This window comes from Syngnathus typhle, linkage group LG21 (genome assembly GCF_033458585.1).
Source record: "Syngnathus typhle isolate RoL2023-S1 ecotype Sweden linkage group LG21, RoL_Styp_1.0, whole genome shotgun sequence".
NCBI classification, from domain to species: Eukaryota; Metazoa; Chordata; class Actinopteri; order Syngnathiformes; family Syngnathidae; genus Syngnathus; species Syngnathus typhle.
In genome coordinates this window covers 2,367,475-2,388,347 of record NC_083758.1, presented here as the reverse complement: position 1 = coordinate 2,388,347, position 20,873 = coordinate 2,367,475, and the positions used below count along the sequence as shown (strand labels likewise).

The 20,873-nt window shown below is 43.5% G+C and overlaps 3 protein-coding genes and 1 long non-coding RNA gene across 6 annotated transcripts; 3 read left to right on the top strand and 1 right to left on the bottom strand.

Annotated features, from left to right (window-relative positions):
- The first annotated feature begins 1,795 nt into the window (after positions 1–1,795).
- On the top strand, positions 1,796–4,648 carry lum (lumican). Its single transcript, XM_061268498.1, has 3 exons — positions 1,796–1,957; positions 2,530–3,405; positions 3,492–4,648. Exons 2-3 carry the CDS (start codon positions 2,535–2,537, stop codon positions 3,644–3,646), a joined length of 1,026 nt encoding a protein of 341 aa, XP_061124482.1. The 5' UTR covers positions 1,796–1,957; positions 2,530–2,534; the 3' UTR covers positions 3,647–4,648.
- A 1,537-nt stretch (positions 4,649–6,185) lies between these two features.
- LOC133145569 (uncharacterized) lies at positions 6,186–19,561 on the bottom strand. Of its 2 annotated transcripts, none has more exons than XR_009710936.1 (3): positions 19,435–19,561; positions 18,647–18,786; positions 6,186–7,072 (listed from the first exon to the last, which is right to left on the bottom strand). It is a non-coding gene; the product is annotated as an uncharacterized LOC133145569 (long non-coding RNA). The 2 variants fall into 2 exon arrangements; XR_009710935.1 differs by lacking the exon at positions 6,186–7,072 and adding an exon at positions 16,654–16,790.
- Positions 7,031–9,433, top strand: kera (keratocan). The gene is made up of 3 exons (XM_061269182.1): positions 7,031–7,500; positions 8,012–8,886; positions 8,965–9,433. The coding sequence occupies exons 2-3, from the start codon at positions 8,025–8,027 to the stop codon at positions 9,126–9,128; spliced, it is 1,026 nt and encodes a 341-aa protein (XP_061125166.1). The 5' UTR covers positions 7,031–7,500; positions 8,012–8,024; the 3' UTR covers positions 9,129–9,433.
- epyc (epiphycan) lies at positions 9,974–20,685 on the top strand. 2 transcript variants are annotated; one of them, XM_061269180.1, is made up of 10 exons: positions 9,974–10,246; positions 12,710–12,899; positions 15,738–15,900; positions 16,128–16,823; positions 16,985–17,179; positions 17,434–17,553; positions 17,710–17,868; positions 17,943–18,145; positions 18,228–18,323; positions 20,008–20,685. In XM_061269180.1, exons 2-10 carry the CDS (start codon positions 12,714–12,716, stop codon positions 20,176–20,178), a joined length of 1,989 nt encoding a protein of 662 aa, XP_061125164.1. In that variant the 5' UTR covers positions 9,974–10,246; positions 12,710–12,713; the 3' UTR covers positions 20,179–20,685. The 2 variants fall into 2 exon arrangements, with proteins under 2 accessions (XP_061125164.1, XP_061125165.1); XM_061269181.1 differs by lacking the exons at positions 16,128–16,823; positions 16,985–17,179; positions 17,434–17,553 and having other exon boundaries at positions 9,982–10,246.
- Positions 20,686–20,873: the final 188 nt, after the last annotated feature.

Genomic DNA, 20,873 nt, shown 5'->3' with positions numbered 1-20,873 from the left:
CGTCCCAGAATATCCGTGTTTGCTAATACTGCGTGTGCCTGGCTCTGTGAACAGCCCCATCGGAGCATGTGTGTTGGGGCCAGTAACATTTACACAAAGAATTTCATCAGAGGCAGAGAGTTGTCTTCATTGGCCAACGACTTTTGCAAAAGGGCGGAAGCAAACACACAGAGAATTAACGGGTGGGGTTTACACAAATGCACTCATGATTTTCCCAGTGCAACAACAATAAAACAAATTTACATAAAACTATTTGTATTATTGCCAGGTCTAACGCACACACAGAAATGAAATAACCAGATTAATAATGGAGATGGATTTGTGGCTGTTAGTGATTGGATATTTTCTGTGGTTAGCATTAGCGTAACACTATTAGCTAAAAATGCAACCTTGAACATTTGTTCATATGCTAAAGGTTATCAAAAGGACTGAAAATATTTTTGACCATAAAGGACAAATCACATCAGCTGGTACCAAATACCTGAACCTTTTTTTTGTATATTTCCAAGAAAAATCTTCATTTTCTCAATGAAGTGTCTGCCCAGGATTGTTACTTCAGTTCTCAATCCATTAATTTTCCACTTTGTCTGCCTTGGGCAAGGTTAGACTCCCCAAATTGAGTTAGTTGTTATGGAAACCTATATGTCAAACTAGTTGGTAGAACACAAACCTCATCCAAAGCAAAATAATCCTAAAGTGTGTCAACCTGTACAATGCAAAGTCCGCAAAGTCTACCAAATGGCGGTGAAACCTAATCTTGCTGGTGGAGGTAATGCTTAGAACATGTGTGTAATCAGTCTCTCTGACAGGGCACTGGATTCTCCGTCTGGTGGAGCAACAGAGCAGAGTGCGACCAATCAAAAGCACCCGCCGTGACATCCTGCCGTGTTTTGACAGGTTGATGAACGTCCTCCAATAAATGGGGGAGGACTTTGGCTCATCTTCCCTCCTGTGCCCCAAAGTTTTCCCCCAAGAAGGTAAAATCCCCCAGATTCCGTCATAGTTTCTTTTGGAGGGCCATTATGACTGTCAACCCAAATAAATGTATGAGCACCTCATACTATATACAGTATAAGCTACAAAAGAAACTGACAAATAACTCGTTTTCAAATCAGACTAGTAAAAACTGGTCAAATATTAAAAAAAAACAGATATTCTTAAAAGTGAACACAATTTGCAATTCTAGTAATGACACACGAATTTGATGCACAATTTGTCTTCGTGGGCCACGCAAAATGATGTGGCAGGCCATAACTGGCCCCCGGGCCTTGAGTTTAACACCTGTGGTCTAGTCGGAGAATTGTTGGCCTTCCAAATCCAAATGTGCTGAGAGGAAAGAATGCAGTGTTTGTATAAAAACATTAAAAGAAACATGAGATGGATGCGATCTGCTTCTAGTTACCTTCTAAAAGTACTTGGTATTGCAGTTTCTATCTTATGTAAGATTTTTCCGGCCGTCTCGTGGCAGCGTTTTGTCAGGCTTTCCAAAACTGAGAATTTATTCCTACTCATAAGACTCTGGGTTTTCAGATTTTTCCTTAATCTACTTGGCACACAACCACATTTACCAAAGCTTTCACCAGGATGCTTCCAAAAAAGATGACACCCATGGATCTGGTTGCACCTGTTGTTGGTTTTGGACACTTGCATCCATCCTTATGACATTTTTGGTTTCCTACAGCCTGAATTTGCAGGAAAATTCCTCAATCACTGCCATAGCAAAAAAAAAAACCTTCTCCTCCTCCCATTTCCCAGCCACCATCCTCCTCTCCTCCTCCTTTTTCCCCTTTGTCTCTCCATCTCCCCCCTCTGTCTTTCTCGCTCTCTCTCTCCTCCCCCTCTGTCTTTCTCTCCTGTGTTTTTCTCCAGAGACGTCTACTTTTTTTGAACACCATAGTGTTCTACCACCATTGGCCCTCTAACCCAACACAGACAGTACGCCGTGAGAGGAGCGCAGGTAAGCAAGTATGTTGCAGGGACAGAGTGACTGATCGATTGCCCATTTGATTGTTTTACGGATGTGAGCTTTTGAATTCCTCTGGACTGGTGTAGCGATTAAGATAAAGCATGGAACAAAAGGGTAGCAAGGAATTCTCGAGGGTTGAGCTTGTTGCATTTATGGAGATAATTTTGGAAATGCAATGGTTTAGGGCCAAGTTTGAAATTATTGTGCTTGTCCATCCTCTGCAGGACTGCCATTAATGGTAGATCTAAGTGCTAAATGACGACCCTAGGCACTTAGCACTCAGGCACCTTTGTGGATTTTTGGGACATCTGAATTGCATTACATCTGCCGTTATCTCTGTAGGCACAGGAATATGTGAAGGTGATAGATGATTCGTTGTCGAGGGTTTAAATTGCTTCTTTGGGTTTCCCAGTCTTGAACTCTTCAAGGATTATATAACGCTTCAGGGGAGTGGGTGTGGCAGTGCTGTTGAATTAGTCTCCTAGGTTGATTTTATTTTTTTGGTTCTTGAAGCTCTGTTGATCTTCACCTCACATCTTCTCTGCTACTCATTGTTTTTGCAGAAGCCATGTTTCTTCTCCGTGTACACCTGTTGGCAGCGCTTGTGTGCCTGGCACTAGGCCAGTATGACGACGACTATGTGTCACCCGCCTTCTTAGGACCCTCAACCTCAAACTGCGACCGCGAGTGCGAATGTCCCGTCAATTTCCCGACCGCCATGTATTGTGACAGCCGCAAGCTCAAAGCTGTGCCGATGGTTCCTTCAGGAATCAAGTACCTGTACCTCCAGAATAACGAGATCGAAGAAATAAAGTCTGGCGTGTTTGATAACGTCACCTCCGAACTGCGGTGGCTGGTCCTCGATAACAACCAGATCACCAACGGGAAGATTGCAGCAGGTACCATCGACAAACTGACCGCCCTGGAGAAACTCTTATTCAGCCACAACCTTCTCACTGAGCCAGTGGTCCCTCCTTCCAAGGCTCTCGAAGAGCTCAAGTTGACGCACAACAAATTGAAAAAGTTCCCTTCTGGTCTCCTGAACGACAAGGAAAATCTGACCTCTGTCAACGTACAACACAATGAGCTCACCTCTGATGCCATCGCCGGCGCGTTCAAAGGGTCCAAGGGACTGCTGTCCCTTGACGTGAGCCACAACAAGTTAAAGAAGCTGCCCGCTGGTATGCCAGCCTCACTGGAGATCCTATATGCTGACTACAACGATATTGACAGCATTAGCTCAGGCTACCTGGGTAAGGTGCCGAGTCTGCGTTATCTGAGGGTGTCTCACAACAAGCTGGTTGACTCCGGAATCCCAGCGGGTGCGTTCAACGTAACATCACTGCTGGAGCTGGACCTGTCTTTCAACAAGCTGCAGAGCATTCCTGATATCAACGAACAGCTGGAGCAACTGTACCTCCAAGCTAATGAGATCAACAGTGAGTGGGCACTGGCTCATTGTCTTCCTTCAAATTTATTGTGTTAACATCACATTTTTTAACCAAATCCTCTCCTTTTCTCACAGAGTTTGATTTGTCAAGTTTCTGCAAATACGTCACCACCGTCAATTATTCCCACCTGAAGCATCTGCGCCTGGATGCCAACAACATCACAGCCCACGCCATGCCCCCTGAAACCTCCAACTGCTTGCGCGTGGCCTCCGACATCCTGTTTGAATAAGAAACTTACTTCCACCTGCCCTCCATCATTTATGAATGTACTCAACGTTAGTTGAAATAATCCTCAACAATCACACAATCGCTGACAAGAAAGAAAGTAGCAGTATAATTCTTAACGAAAATCTAAAAACAATTATGACAGTATATAATGGCAGGGCATGTTAAAGTTACCATACCAAGTATTTGTAGATACAAAAAATGTTTTTTGAAAATAATCCTTAAAAAAATTAATAGAAATAAAGCTTTGTAACGACAAAAAGAGGTGATGTAGCTATGATTGCTAACCAGCAAACGTCTTCAATGCACATTGTTGTCGATCTAAATGATGAAGCTAGTCACCAACTTGCTCACATATAACTGTTTAAAAAAAAAAAAAAAAAAAAACACGTCAAACATTCCCATTGGACACATTAGCTTGTCAAACGGAGACAATACGGAGTAAACAATGACGTTAGCATCTCCAAAGTCTCTATAGTAGCTTCACTTTGTCTTTGTATTGTATGTTCCGTGTTTAGCATGTATAGTCTTCAATAAAGCCGTTGCTGTGCAAGGGGCCAGCAAAAAAAAGTCCGCGTATTCAGCGTAATCATGACTAAAATTTAAATGTACTTTCTTCACTTTTGAAAAATCAAACAAAAGCTCATGCTCTTGTACGCTGCTGTGACAAAAAAATTTCAGCACTGTGGGATAAATAAAGTTCTATCTATCAATCAATCAATCAATCAATCAATGAAGCTAAGTCGTCACATATTTGTTTGTCATGCACATTGCTGATTTGTATTCTTTCCATTTCATGCACGAATTCAAATGGTATCATTGGTTTGATAATAAACTACAGCTTTTGCAGTTCTGGAAGTTGTCTATAATGGCTTAAACTGACATTGTCACAAATCATATATTGTCTGGTTCATTTCCATTTCTTTGTTTTGGAGCCACTTTGGAACGGGCAATGCTCATGAATTCACTGTGAGGAACTCAGTTCGAATAAACCATTTTCCCAATACATTAGTATGAATGGAGCTTTTTGATATAAAGTGTGGTCGCATTGAAACGCGTCAGAAAAACCATATCAGAGTTAAGTAAAGTTGTTTGTGGAATTTCGTTAAGTTAAAATAGTGTTCAGTGTTAGCTTTATGTTAACATAACTTGCTGTATGAGTTTGTAGAATTATTTGAATGGGTGCCGACAGAGATATAGTTTATTAAAAAAAAAAGCGTTGTGCTTACGAACATGGCTAGCCGCTACCATCGGTATCAAAGCTCTCAGCTAGTTGGCTAGCCAGCTAGCCAATTTTTATATAAGAGGTAATTGTGACTCAAATACAGTTTGGTGGGTATGTATCAATTTTCATGTGGACAACAGAGTGCAAACGGAACTAGCTAGGCTCACTGGCTCGGGTACATGGCAATCTGTATGTTTGGCTCTTAGCCTTGTCTGTTGTGTACTCGTTGACACTACTTGAGGTTGGCCCGCCAAATGTCTTTCAGAGCTCTTGGCTTGTGTGTACAAAACACATGCAGACACATACAGAACACTGGCAACTATATTTTTATATAATACATCCAAGAACCAGCTCAGTGGCCTAGTGGTAGAGTGTCCGCCCTGAGACTGGAAGGTTGTGAGTCCGAACCCCGGCCGGGTCATACCAAAGACTATAAAAATGGGACCCATTGCCTCCCTGCTTGGCACTCAGCATTAAGGGTTGGAATTGGGGGGTTAGATCACCAAATGGTTCCCGAGCGCGGCGCCGCTCCTGCTCACTGCTCCCCTCTCCCCCAGGGGATGGATTAAAACCACACGGGGATGGGTTAAATGCAGAGGACAAATTTCACCACACCCAGATGTGTGTGTGACGATCATTGGGACTTTAACTTCACTTTAACTTTAAGAACACATTGTCCAATGCTCTTTTGGTAAGGAGTTTGGGGTTCTGTGCTTTTTCACATTGCGGTGCATGGACAATGTTGAGAATGTTAAGTGGTGTACTTGAGGGGAAAAACAAAAGAAGGAAGATATTTTTGTGGTTTCTGTTCCATTTTGCAATATGCTTCACCATTTTGACAAGATATAATCAGAGGAGACTTTCGTCACAAAAAAGAGCAACATGACAATAAAAGATTTTGAAGACAAAGGCTTCATAGATTCTAACTGAAAACAAGAGACAGTTAGGCATAAAAGATTAAGGGCATAAAAGATTAAGGGAAACTTATAAAAGGGGGTCACAAAGCAGAAAGCATTAAAAAGATCATTTTACACCATCAATTTATAACCCAGTCTCCTCTTACATATAATGTTTTTGTCTGAGCTACAGCAGAAGTGCATTACGGTCTTCTACTAACCAGAAATCTGTTATTATAGCAGATATTATGTTAAGCTTGTACATGTGTTAGCTATTATTGAAATGGCTTCCGAACTGGTGTTTCTTTCAGTCACTCAAAACTAGGATAATTTGCACATTTGCTCGTGTGTTTTCAAGAAGAGAATATATCAATTCTCCGCTCCCTCATTGAGATTCTACTTCTAGACAATGTTTTACTTTATGAAGCGTTGATCCTTCTGCTAGCTCCAAAAATTTTACAATTGAATCTCTTTCCAAATCCCAAATATTCCCAGCTGTGTTTGACTCAAAGCATGTATTTAAAAAAATCAAACAAGGGGATTTGGATTTTTCTATCAACTCACCTAAACCAGTTTTGAGGCCCTCGAGTCGTGAACATTAATAATACACTTTGACAGGTAAAAAGCAAGTCCATGTAGGGAAGGATGAAGACCAGATGTGTATCCTCCTTCACACCAAAAGCGATATGAGCTTTCCTGGACCAAGTGTTGGACCAAGGACATCCTAATTGTCGCAGAATCATCTTCAACAGTTTAAGCTTTTTGAGGAATCCAAATCACAACTGGAAAATCAATGTAGCTGCTAACTGTGGACTTTACAGGAACTGTTTACTGATCGGACTTTGCCTTTGTACAGGGAGAGGAGATAATGCCAACAATTTTGGTTTATGAACATTTATGGTTCTAAAACTCTTAAATGGGACATTTGAACTTGGAATTCTGGTTAATGTAAGATTAGAGATTGATTATATCCTGTTAGAAGTGTCTTTGGCTAAGTCTTAGGGCATGTCTAGGCCAAATGTCTGAATCCATTTGACGTACTAATGTTGGGATTCACAAGCGTGCAAACGTGCTTAGCAGCTGTAGTGTGGTCTGCTGCCTATGCCCTCACACAAGTCGCTAGGGATTATCCTGTTGCATCGCGGACTCTGCCGTCATCGCTGGAAAGGAGTGCTTGTTTCAGAAGTAATTGACCTAACGAGCCTGCTTTAAATAAAGTCCCCTCAGATCAAAGATGACATCACGCCAGTGGGGCCCATGTCTTCAAATGACAGGTAAAAGAGCTTCCTGGTGCTGTGTGTAAATTACCCTGCAGAATTGCAAAGACAAAAATCCAAATTGTTGTCTGCATGTCAAACAGAAGACAATTAATCCTGGATACACCGCAGATGTTGGCAGCACAGAATTAACACAAAGGTTGGCAGTGACCCTGAGGGATTTGTTAGTTCAAAAGAGATCAAGCGCAGCGCAGCGGAATTAAGCAAGAGGATGCAAGCAGACAAGTAGAACAGGTAGCGGTGCGGTGACCTCTTTCTAAATGGGCTATGTCCCGAGTCTTATTAAGGCTTAGCGCATGAGTCCTCATTGGTCAGTCTTCAAGTGACAAGCCGGCATAGTTTGAATGAAAAAAGAAAAATAGTACAAATACTAGGAAGGGCATGCTACAGCTTCATTACTTGGATCACGGGAGAAATCTTGACAACTCCAGGGTGGACGTGTCTTTTGACAAAGCTTGAGGTAGGTTTCTTGAGTAGTTTTTGTCCTGTGTCCTTACTTTATGCAGAACAGTATGAAATAAATTTTAGTGACAAAACTTTGATGGCTGAAGAACGGAGAGCACATCAAGTACCCCGCTTTTGGCTTTTAAGAGTGTCTATCTATGGAAAAGGTATACCTGATAAAATTAGTTCTGCACAAAATGTTGAGGGCATTAAGAATTCAAACCAGATGTCCAACCAGATCTGCAAGGACGCAAGTAGACGCTTCAGAGAAATACAGACAAAGCTGACCTTGATTTTTTTTAAACCCAAAGTAGAAATGTACCTAAGAATCAACCGCATCCTTAAATCTGACCTTTATAGCTGTCTTACTAAAGTTGACCCTGATCTATGTCCACTAAGGGCTGACCCAGAAAAATCTTTCTCTCCAGTATGTGTCTTGGTATTGACATTAGTGGCAGACAAGCAGCAGTACAGGTCACTAGTCTTCATTATAGTTCTCAATGTCTTTTTATGTCTCTGCATCATAGTCTGTCCTTCAAAATGGAACTCTTTCTGAGGCTTCTCTGTGCCATGTGCCTGGTTGGGACAGTCCTGAGCCACGACATGCCTTACGAGGAACAAATGGCCCAAATTCAAGCGTGCCCTCAAGAATGCCGCTGCCCTTCCAACTTCCCCCGTGCCGTCTACTGTGACAATAAAGGTCTGACGAGAATCCCCCCAATCCCCCCATTCACCTGGTACCTCTACCTGCAGAATAATCAAATTCAAGAGGTTACGGCCGACGCCCTTCGCAACGCTACCCAGCTGCGTTGGGTGAATCTGAGTCGCAACAAAATAACCAGCGAGGGAGTGGAAAAAGACACCCTGGACGCAATGACACACCTAGAACACCTCTACATGGATGACAATCTCTTATCCTGGGTGCCGTTTCCTCTTCCGGCCAGCCTGGAGCACTTGAGTCTTTCTCGCAATCGGATCTCGAAGATCCCTGACGGGGTCTTCTTTGGCTTGGATAAGCTGACCCTCTTAGACCTGCAGGGGAATAAGCTGATGGATGATGCCGTGACTGAGGTCAGCCTGAAGGGTCTTAACAACCTGGTGCAGATCAACCTTGCCAAGAACCAGTTGAGCAGTATGCCTCTTGGCCTTCCCCCCACCACCACTCAGCTCTTCCTTGATGGCAACAACATCGACAAAATCCCCACAGGCTACTTCAAAGGTTTGCCCAAGGTGGCTTTCCTGAGGCTAAACCACAACAAGCTTGGAAGTAGTGGTGTTCCTAACAACGTGTTCAACATCTCCAGCATCCTGGACCTGCAGCTGTCGCACAACCTGCTCACTGAGGTTCCCCTGATCCCCCCAGGCCTTGAACAGCTCTACCTGGACCACAACAACATTAAAAGTAGGTTTCTCATGAACACACTAGTATTAAGTGGTGGAAAAAAAAGAGTGATTGTCATTGTTTCCTGTTTCATTTCAGCCGTGAGTGGCTCCAACGTCTGCCCCATGGACATTGATACCGTGGGTGCTAATGATAGCGTGCCACGACTGCGCTTCCTCCGACTGGATGGCAACAATATCGAACCGCCGATCCCCAGGGATGTCATTCTCTGCTTCCGTCTCCTTAGGTCCATTGTCATCTAAATAAGCAAACATGTCTGAACGTCGGACACGTGTGGCAAGAGATAAGATTCCTTTTCTCATTTACCTTTTCAGGGATTTTATTCAACTCAGTTTAATGGAGTACTAGTTGTGCCTTCAATGTTCAAATCTGCTGATAATTTAGATGATAACATCAGAAGACCTTGAACTGAAACCCAAATCTTTTGACTTTTGTTTTCTATTGTTTGAAGTTGTTAGTTGTTGAGAAATAGCCATTTATTTTCTATTCATTGTTCCTTTTGGAATTCTGGTCTCTGTGTAAGATTTATTCTTCAGTTTTAATAAAAGAATCTAACAACACAGGATGTCCTGTATTTCCCGGTTTCATTCCGACTGTGTCAGGTCACGAGTTCTTGTTGCCTCTTGCGTTCTGATTCTAGATCAGATCTTTTTCCTTCAAGTACACTTGCGTTGTTTGCGGCTGAACTCAGATCAGCTTTGAGCACATCTGAGGTCGGCCAGAAAAAGGAGGGCCTTCCTCGAGAAGCGGGGGGACTTCCTCTCAGCTCTGTGCTAACAGGGGCTTCTCACAGAGGTCCCATTGTGTGCACAGGCTTCTGAATCGTACGTGCATACACACACACACACATACACAAAGATGAAACATCAAGTTTCAACTTCAGGAAGTGAGACATTTTAGGCTGTTTGAAATCCACGGAGCAAAATAAGGCCTACTCTTGTAAAGGATAAAAATCTACTTTCCTCTTGCTCTGCTGTCTTGTTCTTTGTGTTTGATGTCTGGGTGTGTATGTGTGTGTAGTGATGTACTCTTATTTGGGATGGTGTGGGTTGCCGTCCACCTCCCCTACCCCAAACTGAGTGACCAAAAGCAACCTGCTCCGGTCCAATCAGCCTCAGTGCCTACCTTCACACGTAAGCGGCAGGGGCACTCAGGTCTGTCAGACCCTACACATGCAAACACTACATACACACTTGTGACACCCGGACACACACGTTGGTACACACCCGGCCCCCCTTGCCACCCGTCCCCGCCCTCATCGAGACACCTCTGCACGACCCCTCCGCCATTGGCCGAGTTGCGGAGCCCTCAGCATCTCCATCGTGGCTGAAGGGAGCATTCAGGAGAGCGGGAGACACAGGTAAGCGTCCTTGCAAACGCTATCTTTACGATAAGGAGAGGGAGGAGGGCACAGGGGGTTCCTTATTGACTCATGGATTGAGTTTGGGGGCACTAAAGGTGACAGATTATTTTCCTTGATCATTTGGATGCTTTAGATGGTGGTTTTATGACCGTCGAGATGGATGTATAAGAATGCTTTTTACCCTGGGTACTGATTCCTTTGGAAAAAAAAACGAGTTTACCATTGCTCAACCGTCTAAACCATTTTGCATTTAGGCTGTTGGCTTGACTTTGGGAAAGCTATAGGTGGCATATTGCTATACTTGATAGGAATGCACTAAATGGTGCCTTCACAATAGATGTATAAAGGTTGCTTACGGTTGCTCATTCCGTGTGGTTTTGGGATTTTGGTTTGGTGGAAAAAAAATTACCATTGCTGCTTTTTCTTTTTCTAAGATATTTTAATTTTATTCTCATGATATTTACACTTATTATCATTGATGAATGTGATGCATTGTTACATATATTGTTCATGCTTTTGGGCTTACCATTGCTCACCTGTCTTTAAAGCCAAGCCTTGGTTGTACTTGATAAGAAAACTACAGGTGAACGATTGTTATGATTAATGAGTGGGATGCATTGAGTGATGATTTTCTGACCTTTATGATGGCCGTGTAAAGATGTTTAATTATTCTTGTTGATGTTTCTTTGGGATCCTGATTGAATTTACCTTTGCTCAATAGTTTTTAAGGCTATGGCATAGTTCCACTTTAGCGAGTTTGGGTGGCATAATTGCTTTTCTTGATGATTGAATGGTAGTTTTATGGCTTTCACGATGAATCTATCAAGATGTTTTTGTTATTCTGGTTGAACTTTTTTTTTTTTTTGCATCATAGGATCTTAGAAGGGCTTACCAGTTATTAAAGGGTTTTGGTTTTTAACACCTCCCTGATGGAAGTGCACTTGATTTGATTGTGGTTGGGGCTTTTTGGGAACCTGGGATACTGATTTGAGTCGAAAAGAATTTAGCCTAGCTACACCGATAGCTTTTTTGCAATCTGCAAACTTGCGATTAAGGATAAATGAGAATGTCCAGTGTGGGGTCAAGGACACCTCTGTCTTCATTCTTATCGCGTAAAAAATTGTAGATTCTTACGTTTTTGTTCTGGATGTACAACACTTGAGGCATCTCTCTCTTGCTCTCTCTCTCTCTCTGCTTCTCTCTATTTATCTGAGACAGTGTGCATTTGTGAGTCTTTCCAAGTGTATGTGTGTGTGGTTGTGTGTGTGCGCATGTTTCCTCACAGCCTTAAAATCTGACTGCCATTCTGTCCACAAACCTCGGTGGAATTTGGAGTTTGAGTGCTGAGACAGGCAGTGACCAGGCCCTCATAAAGGCCCTCTGTGAAGGGCCAAGGGGTCGAGCAAGTCTTGAACCGGACCCCTCCTCCCTCTCGTCCCTCCTTTTTGCACTTTCTCCAGCTAACCCTGAGGGCCAACATCTTGTCCACGTCTCTCTCTCTCTCTCTCTCTCTCTCTCTCTCTCTCTCTCTCTCTCTCTCTCTCTCTCTCTCTCTCTCTCTCTCTCTCTCTCTCTCTCTCTCTCTCTCTCTCTCTCTCTCTCTCTCTCTCTCTCTCTCCCTCTCCCTCCCTCTCCCTCCCTCTCCCTCCCTCTCTCTCCCTCTCTCTCCCTCCCTCTCTCTCCCTCTCTCTCCCTCCCTCTCTCTCCCTCTCTCTCCCTCCCTCTCTCTCTCTCTCTCTCTCTCTCTCTCTCTTTCTCTCTCTTTCTTCTTCCTCTTTCTCCCCCGCTCTCCGTTTCTCTCCCCCGGCCTGGAGGACTCCTGGATGTTTTTTTTTTTTTACTCAAACGTGCTGAGACTTGGACTTGGCTGCACCTGTCACACCAATAAATCCCTGTTCTAGAGTCTATGCAAGATAAATAATATATAGCCTTTTATCATATTCTAATCTTCTAATAATCCCAAATGTGTCACCTCAGATTGAACTGGGATACAAACGAGAATGAATTGAGGAATCCAAAATAAATAGAAGTAAAAAATGTGCTCTTCGGTAGAATCTAAGCCAAACCTAATATTACCACAAAACAATATACAGTTTTCCCCGTATGTAAGTGGTATTTGCTCCCTAAAATTTAATAAGCACTGACTTGGCTTACCTGTTTGACTAGTTCATTTAAAAGTTGGCCCTGCACACACACGAAACAGAAGCTCCTCACACTGGGATAATTGGGTAGACCCTGACCCGTGAATTATAACACAGTAGTGGTGGTGGAACAAAAAATACTAATCCAAACAGGGTCTTTCAACGAGGTTAGAGATAATCACGATAGATGTATAGAGATTTTGTGAACCACAAACAGGTAGCAATTTGCGGCACTAGTTTTTCCCCGCATGGTCAAAATGCCTGAAGGCATTTGGTTTCTTTTCTAACTGCATATACGTTTATGCGCTGCGTCCCAAAGGTAAATGATGAAGACGCTCGTACGACTGGTAGTGGGACTGCTCGTCCTCGAAGCGGTGGCGGCCAATCCCCGGTTCTCTCGGCAAGCCGACCTGGACTCATATGACGACGGCAACTACGATGTGGACGACGTTAACTCGGAAAATCAGGAGTATGACTATGAGGACGGGCCGACCATCGAGGATCCCGAGGTGAGTTAAAAAAAGGGGGCCCCGACAGTACCGTAAAGTTGTTGGAATTGAGAATTAGCTAGCTGCAAAACGGTTTCTTCCGATGTCAACAAACCACATTAACAATGGGATTGAATTTCTTTTGGAACAGGTCAGCAGGATAAAACTCAATCCAAAGACTGAATACTTCTCCAACTTGGAAGACTAACAATGACTCTATATGAAATAATTCAAGACCGCGATTGACAGTTGTTATATGAAACAATGACGGCTGCTTCTTCCAAATCTTCTGCAGTTTTTTTCCCCCAAAACACGGAATTCCACAACTGGTTTAGCTCAACTCCAGACGTCTGATGTGGCGGGCCTGTGAAGCATGTGTTTCCATCTATCATGTGAATGTAGGCCGCAAAGTGACAAGGTTCAAGGCAAATGGGGAGTCGAAGAGGGGGCGACTTTAAACCCGTAGACTGACTACTATGTCAACAAGTTTAAACATGACTTTTAAGCCTAAGAACACCTAACATGTAACACGGTAACCCATGACTATGGCACCATTGTAACCAATCAGAAACCCCCAAAAACTCATTTAAGGAAAAGGTGCAATGATGAATCAAGGAAAATTGACTCGTATGTATGCACTGATGGGGAGACGGATTCCTCCTTGGTGATTATATTGGGAGAAAATAACCCAAAAAATCAGCTCTTGGTCCAAGCTAATCATATCAAAAAGCTAATTACATTTGGCCATGTATGGAAAAGTATACGAACACATAAAGGGATCTAGATTGGATTTGTTTTCGACAGATTTGGTCCATGTGCATTAATTGTCGAGGGAACAATGAAGCATGAGGATGAGCTCCATGGCTCTGGAATGCTGAGTCTTGACTTTCCACTTCCAAACTTTTGCGTGTGTGTGAGTTGCAATTTATCTTCTCTCGTCTTCTCACGGGGGAGTGAATGGTCATTGGGAATGAAACTAGAGTGAATCTCCAGCTTTTAATAACCAACTTGGAGGTTTCTTTCACTCTTTACCATGACATATTTGGACTCTATGCAGCTTTTGCACAGGGAAGTCCTGGAATATCAGCAAAAGAAGCACAGTGGTGGTCATATTGTGCCATATTGTCTTGATTTGTAATATGCAACAATATGCGTTGTTGTACTTTCTCTGAGAGAAAAATACACATTTTTGCGGGTTTCAAAAATTGCAGAGACAAACCCTGAGTATCAGTCTTGTGTTTGTCTTGTTGATATGCCCATGCAAACTTTATTTTGGAAACCTCAGCAACTTTGTCTGCTGTAGAAGCCACAAACATTCAGACTGAGCAGGACACTGCATATGCATGATATTAAGTATTTTTTAAAACTATTTCAGCTTCTCCCCGGCTGAATGCTTCCAGTGACTGTTAAACTATGAAATGGGGCAGCGACATACTGTTTGGCTTTGACTCCGCGCTTACATTGAGTGTCAGTATTCCCATGCTGTTTTTTCTGCACGTCTGCATGCCAGCTTTTCGGCTCTTCTTTCCCCACGGATGAATATGTTTGTTTTGGGGAAAGGGTGGTGGGTGAAGGGTGGGGGGAGTCAGTGCTTTCAAAGGCCTGCCTTGTTGCATCCCGCACTGTCATCAGCCCAAATCTCTAAAACATTAGGACATCGCTTAATTACTCCCATGCATGACTTAGCTTCCGGAAAGATCTCCTCATGGTTCCAACATACAGTAGCTTCTCGCAGTCTAATTGTCATAGACTTACTATGACATAGTTTAAAATGCATTGCAAAATAAAAATTCATCCAGCTACCATGTGTGTCTTGGTTCCACATGGACCATTGAGTGGTCTTTTTAGTAGTGTGTTTAAGTGTCAGGTCTTACCTGTGCTGTGTGGTGTGTGGGAGTTCATTGCCACCAACTGGAGGAGGCTTGAATTGCAGCGTTGTGCTGCCTAATACTGTGAATTATCATGTGTTTACATAAAATTACATATCGATCTTATCTTTATCCTAATTTTATGGTCTTTTGTTCTTTTTTCAGATATTAGGTGCATGAAACCATCATTAGTCCTATGTAGGTTAATGAATATTGTGGTGGATTTTGAATTTAGGCAGCATAGGGAGATGCTGCCTAGACTCTAAACTCTCTGCTGCTATCTGGTGGTTGAGCCTGAGCCCACATGCAATTTTGATGAGCTACTTGGACAGGAAAGGAAAGGAAAGGAAAGGAAAGGAAAGGAAAGGAAAGGAAAGGAAAGGAAAGGAAAGGAAAGGAAAGGAAAGGAAAGGAAAGGAAAGGAAAGGAGAGGAGAGGAGAGGAGAGGAGAGGAGAGGAGAGGAGAGGAGAGGAGAGGAGAGGAGAGGAGAGGAGAGGAGAGGAGAGGAGAGGAGAGGAGAGGAGAGGAGAGGAGAGGAGAGGAGAGGAGAGGAGAGGAGAGGAGAGGAGAGGAGAGGAGAGGAGAGGAGAGGAGAGGATGGTACCCCATAAAATAGGACACCATAGACCGAATAAACTCAGGATAGGACAGCATAGACCGAATAAAACAGCATAGGACAGGATGGGACATCATAGGATAGGATGGGACATCATAGAACATCATAGGGCAGGATAGGGCAGGATAGGATAGGATAGGACAGGACAGGACAGGACAGGATAGGATAGGATAGGATAGGATAGGATAGGATAGGATAGGATAGGATAGGATAGGATAGGATAGGATAGGATAGGATAGGATAGGATAGGATAGGATAGGATAGGATAGGATAGGAAAGGAATGGATATTGGCTGGTATTCTGGTCTCAGGGCTGTTGTCTTTTCCTCAGATAGAGATTGTATTCTGGTCTCAGGGCTGTTGTCTTTTCCTCAGATAGAGATTGGCACCCTGGCTCCACCTGACTACAACTACCCAATGCCCGAGGCCTCGTTGGAGGAGCAGGAGGAGGAGGAGGAGGAGTTGCCAATAAAGCCCCAGCTCATCCCTCAGGGCTCAGGGGGGTCCGGTGTTCTCATGGGCCCAGACACACAGAAAGGTCTGAAACATGTCAATCCTGTCATAAATAGGAAGTTATTTGAAATCGTAGGTTTTTGGAGGGTCTTGGAGTTGTGCAAGCAGCATTGCCCTTGATCAGTAACAACTAATCTGTTGTGGTCTTCTGCATCTTTTCTTTGTGCATGTGTTCCATTTAACTAGCTGTTAATGGTTAAATGTGTCATGTTTGTTGTGTCTCCATTAATAACTAATCTTGTCTCTAATAAGAGGTGGAGCTGCGTCTGACGGCCAATGACATCCTTCATGTCTCCGGGGATTTTGGGGGCTCAGTGGGGTCCGGTGCCTTGGGAGCCTCTGGGGTTTCTGGGTCAGGAGGCTCAGGAGACCCACTGGTCTCTGGTGCCTCCGGGGGTTCTGGTGATATTATCTTCATCTCTGGGGCTTCTGAGGAGATTCTCAGCAGCTCTGGAGGATCAGGGGAGTTCTTGGTGTCCGGGGATGTGGATTTCTTGATATCAGGGGATCTCTATGGATCTGGGGAGGTCTCCGGATCTGGAGACCTCCTGATGTCTGGGGAAATCCTAGGATCAGGGGATTTCTTAATATCCAGTCATCTTTCTGGGTCCGGGGATCTCTTGATATCTGGAGATCTATCAGGATCTGGAGATCTCTTGATATCTGGAGATCTATCAGGATCTGGAGATCTCTTGATATCTGGGGATACCATGGGATCCACAGCTTCTGGAGCCTCTGGAGATTTTGTCTCTGGAGATTCTGGAATTCTAATAGAATTGGGATCAAGCGGGTCTGGGCTTGAACTCCCTCTGGTCTCTGGAGGGTCTGGAGACCAAATTGGTTCTGGGTTCTCGGGAGATCTCCTGATCTCAGGTGCCTCTGGAGGCTCTGGGGGTTCTGGGGACACAGATGAGCCTGGGGAGTCAGGGATAACATTATTGCCTGGAGGTTAGTACTTTTGAAACTCGTCACTCCATTATTCGTAACCTTTGTCACCCTAACCTGCTGTTTAGTCTGAATTGTGAGAACGAATGGTTAACAAGTTGATTGAATGTCCATGCCACATCTCGTCATGTGTCTCCTTATCACTCCACCTTGGCTCAAACAAGAGGTGGAACTCCCTCTCATTCCTACAACTATCCCACAAGAGGCATCGGGTACTTCTGGAGATTTCTCAGGAGTTTCAGGAACCTCAGGGGACCTTGGAGTCTCTGGAGACATAGATGTCTCTGGAACTTCTGGTGTCTCTGCCTCTGGAGAACCCAAGGAGCCTGATATAATTCTGATTCCTGACATTGATAAAGGTCAGTATTTAATCTAGATTCAAGACATGTGCCAAAGGCTATTTTGATTTTTAAATTGTGGTGCCAGTGGAGTATGTCTGCTTACTAACACTCAAAAGTGATTTCCATTTAACTATTGTTAAATGCAATGAACACATTCTTGGTAACACCGCTAACTACTGCGGCAAACAGTTTCCCACTGATTGCCAGACTTGTGGTTCACGTCCATGCTCATCTAACCAGTTTCCTCAACGCCTAATCTTGTCTCTAACAAGAGGAGGGGCTGCTTCCGACACAAGAGACCCCTCAGGAGGGTACTGGTGGTGTAGAAACAACACTGGGCTCTGGGCTACCAGAGCCAAAGGAACCCGAAGAACCTGAGGTTGACACGAAAGGTGAGCAAGAAAAGAAGAATAGAAAAGGAAACCAAGTTCCACATACATTCAACGTCAAACCATGGTCACAAAGTTAATCCAGAAGACTCAACACAGCTCTTACTATTATGTTCTTTTGCTCTTCCCCTGGTTCCTCTCGCTCCTTATGTCCTCCAGGTATGCCCACTTGCTTGCTGTGCACATGCCTTGGTGGTTCAGTCTACTGTGATGACTTGAAACTGGATAGCGTACCACCTTTGCCCAAAGACACAACTCATTTCTATGCCCGCTACAACAGGATCACCAAGATCAACAAGTCTGACTTTGCCTCCATGAGTATGTTTCACACCCACGGCTGGTGCAATCTGCTAATGCAAAGAGCTGACAGTGCGGGTCTCGCTGCATTCCAGACAAGCTGAAGAGGATCGACTTGACAGCCAATGCCATTTCGTCCATTGAAAGCAGGGCGTTTATGGGTCTGCCAGAGCTTGAGGAGCTGGTGATTCGAGAAAATCACATTTCACAGATGCCCGTCCTGCCGGAGACCATGACTCTGATTGATGCCAGCCACAATAACATTGAGTCCAAGGGTATTCCCAAGGAGGCTTTTAAGGTTTGTCGATCAGAATATGAAAATTATTGGTATCAACTTGTCCTCTGTGATTCAATCGTCAAACATGACTTGTGAAATCCAGGACATGACCGGCTTGCTCTACCTGTACCTGACGGATAACGAAATAGACTACATCCCTGTGCCTCTTCCGGATAGTCTGCGATCCCTACATCTACAGGCAAGTTCTGCTCAGGTTTTGAAAACACCTGCTGTCTGGTTCTGCGGCTCATCCTTTCGCTAGCCAACTTGGTATAATGAAGTACTGTAGTGAGAACAGTGGGAATTGTTGGGTTGAGGGTTCAAATCTGGTTTAAAGGAACATTCATTTTTGCTGAGTAGAAAACATGACCAGTCATACCAGTGAAAGTACTTAACCAATGAGATCTTAATCATATACATAGGCCTAATTTGCAAGCAGCTGTTAGTAGAACGGCGGACTATGGTAAATTATTTTAGGTCAGTGTTTCAAATCGGGTTTGAAATAAATAGTGGTTTACTCACGTGACTTCCACAAAAGCAGTGTTGATTCAGTTCCCATTCGGTGACATGTGGATGGTTACTGAGTGTCCATCTGGCAGCCAGTCCATAATATAGTCAGTCAGATGAAAGTCAGATGGGGTAGGTTCCAACTCCGTGAAACCCTGAACAGGATGAAGAATACAGAAAATGGATGGGATGATAACTTAGAATACTGCAAGGTCAACAAAAAATAATGATTAAAATTTTTATATGTGATGTGTTTTCACAAAATCACGTGTATGTTGTGAAAATTAGTTTTGAGTTATTGACAAAAATATTTGTTTGGTTAAAACTTGACATTTTGAGATTTCTCCACAAATAACCGCCTTACTGTCTCTATTTTCATTTCCTATCAGCCAAAAGGTTCAAATCTTTGTCCAGGTTTATGAAAATAAATAATTAGTACTCAAGATGCCGCTAACTAAAGCCTCTCGTGCTTGATTACATCTGACAGTGTATGTAGCATCTCGGGAACCTGGCTTTAATAATTTCCACGCCTGAACCGTTATTTCCCAAATGATTTCCCAAGCAACCAATAAAAGTAGAAATCCACCCTAATGTGACACCAGCACGAAATTGAACATGACACATGACAAAGTGCATTGCGTAACCAAGTGCTTATTTACAGCTGAGAACAGTATGATGGCACCTCTCGGTAACCCACCTTAACCAACTACACGAATGATTTAGAAAGAAATTACCAAAGCAGCCAACAAAGGTCAAAATACACCATAATGTGACCCCAGGATAAAATCAAATAGAAGACAGACCATGCCACATAGTCGAAGTGAATGCCGCCATGATCCATTCTAAATGTTTGTAATCCAAATATGATTAATCATCAGTCCAGGGAATTTTTCTTCCTACTTTCAAAAGAACGCTAAACATAATGTTTTCATCACTTTTCAGCGTCGTCGTCACTTATTTGGCGACCGTGTACAGTCTATTGGACAGTACGTTGGTGACCCCTGCTGTACAGTCTCTAAATTGTTGATGTGTTTCTATTACAATCCATCCATCCATTTTTTTTTCCCCATCCATTTTTTAACCTATCCTCACGAGGGTCGCTGGCGTGCTGGAGCCTAACCCAGCTGACTTCGAGCAGTAGGCGGGGTACACTCGTCAGGGGTGTCAAACTCATTTTGTTCGCGGGCCGCATTGCAGTCATAGCTTCTTTCGGGGGCCATTATGACTGTAACCCAAATAAAAGTAGGAGCACCTCATATTATAAACAGTAAAAGCTACAATACAAACTGACAAATAACTCGTTTTTAAATCAGACGAGTAAAAACTGGTCAAATATTATATCCCAGCATAACATATTTTTTCCAATCCTTCCACAGCGTAACAACATTCAGTCAATGCACGAGGACACCTTCTGCAACCTGCACGACTTCAATTACATTCGCAATGCGCTGGAGGACATCCGCCTTGACGGCAACCCCGTCAACCTCAGCCGAACTCCGCAGGCATACGTTTGCCTGCCCCGCATCCCGGTCGGCGACCTCATCTAAAATTCAAACACACCCAAACAAAGCGACCGCCGCCACGCGTCCCTGTAAATAACGACCCAACAAGTGCATGGGGGGCGTGCGGATGATACTCGTCTTTGGCGTCTTTCCACACGCCGATGGATACAGTATTTTGCGGAGAGGTACCACTCTGCGTGGATATCCACGATTCCATAAATGCGTGAGATGTGACTGACAATGCACATACACACCGATGTAGCACACCTTCAGAACGGATGCAGACATACACACTTAAATAAATAACATAAGCCAAACTGTTTCACAACTTGATTTAGGAGTTAAAGTCAACCCTCAACTGAATGTTTCTGTCTGATGTCTGCTCACAACTGGTCAAAATTTTTTTTTTTGTCTAAAAGATGTTTGTTTTGTAAAAATGAAATATAAATGTTAAATAAATCCTTTGGAAATGTAAACTTATTGAAGGCCGGAGCTCAATGAAAGGTGAGATTTTGAGTACCTAATGCAATAAAAGACGCATTTTAAACACAAGCATTTGTTGTAAAGTCTGTATTGTAATATAAAAATATATGCAGCGAAGACTTTCCGGGGAAGGAGGGTGGGGGTGGGGGGGGTAGTGACTATGCACAACAGCTTATTCTAAAGACTTGATTTGGGAGGAGGGTTGTGGGTTAGCTAACAGCTAACTAACTGTTAGCTTCAATGCTAACAGCTCGGTA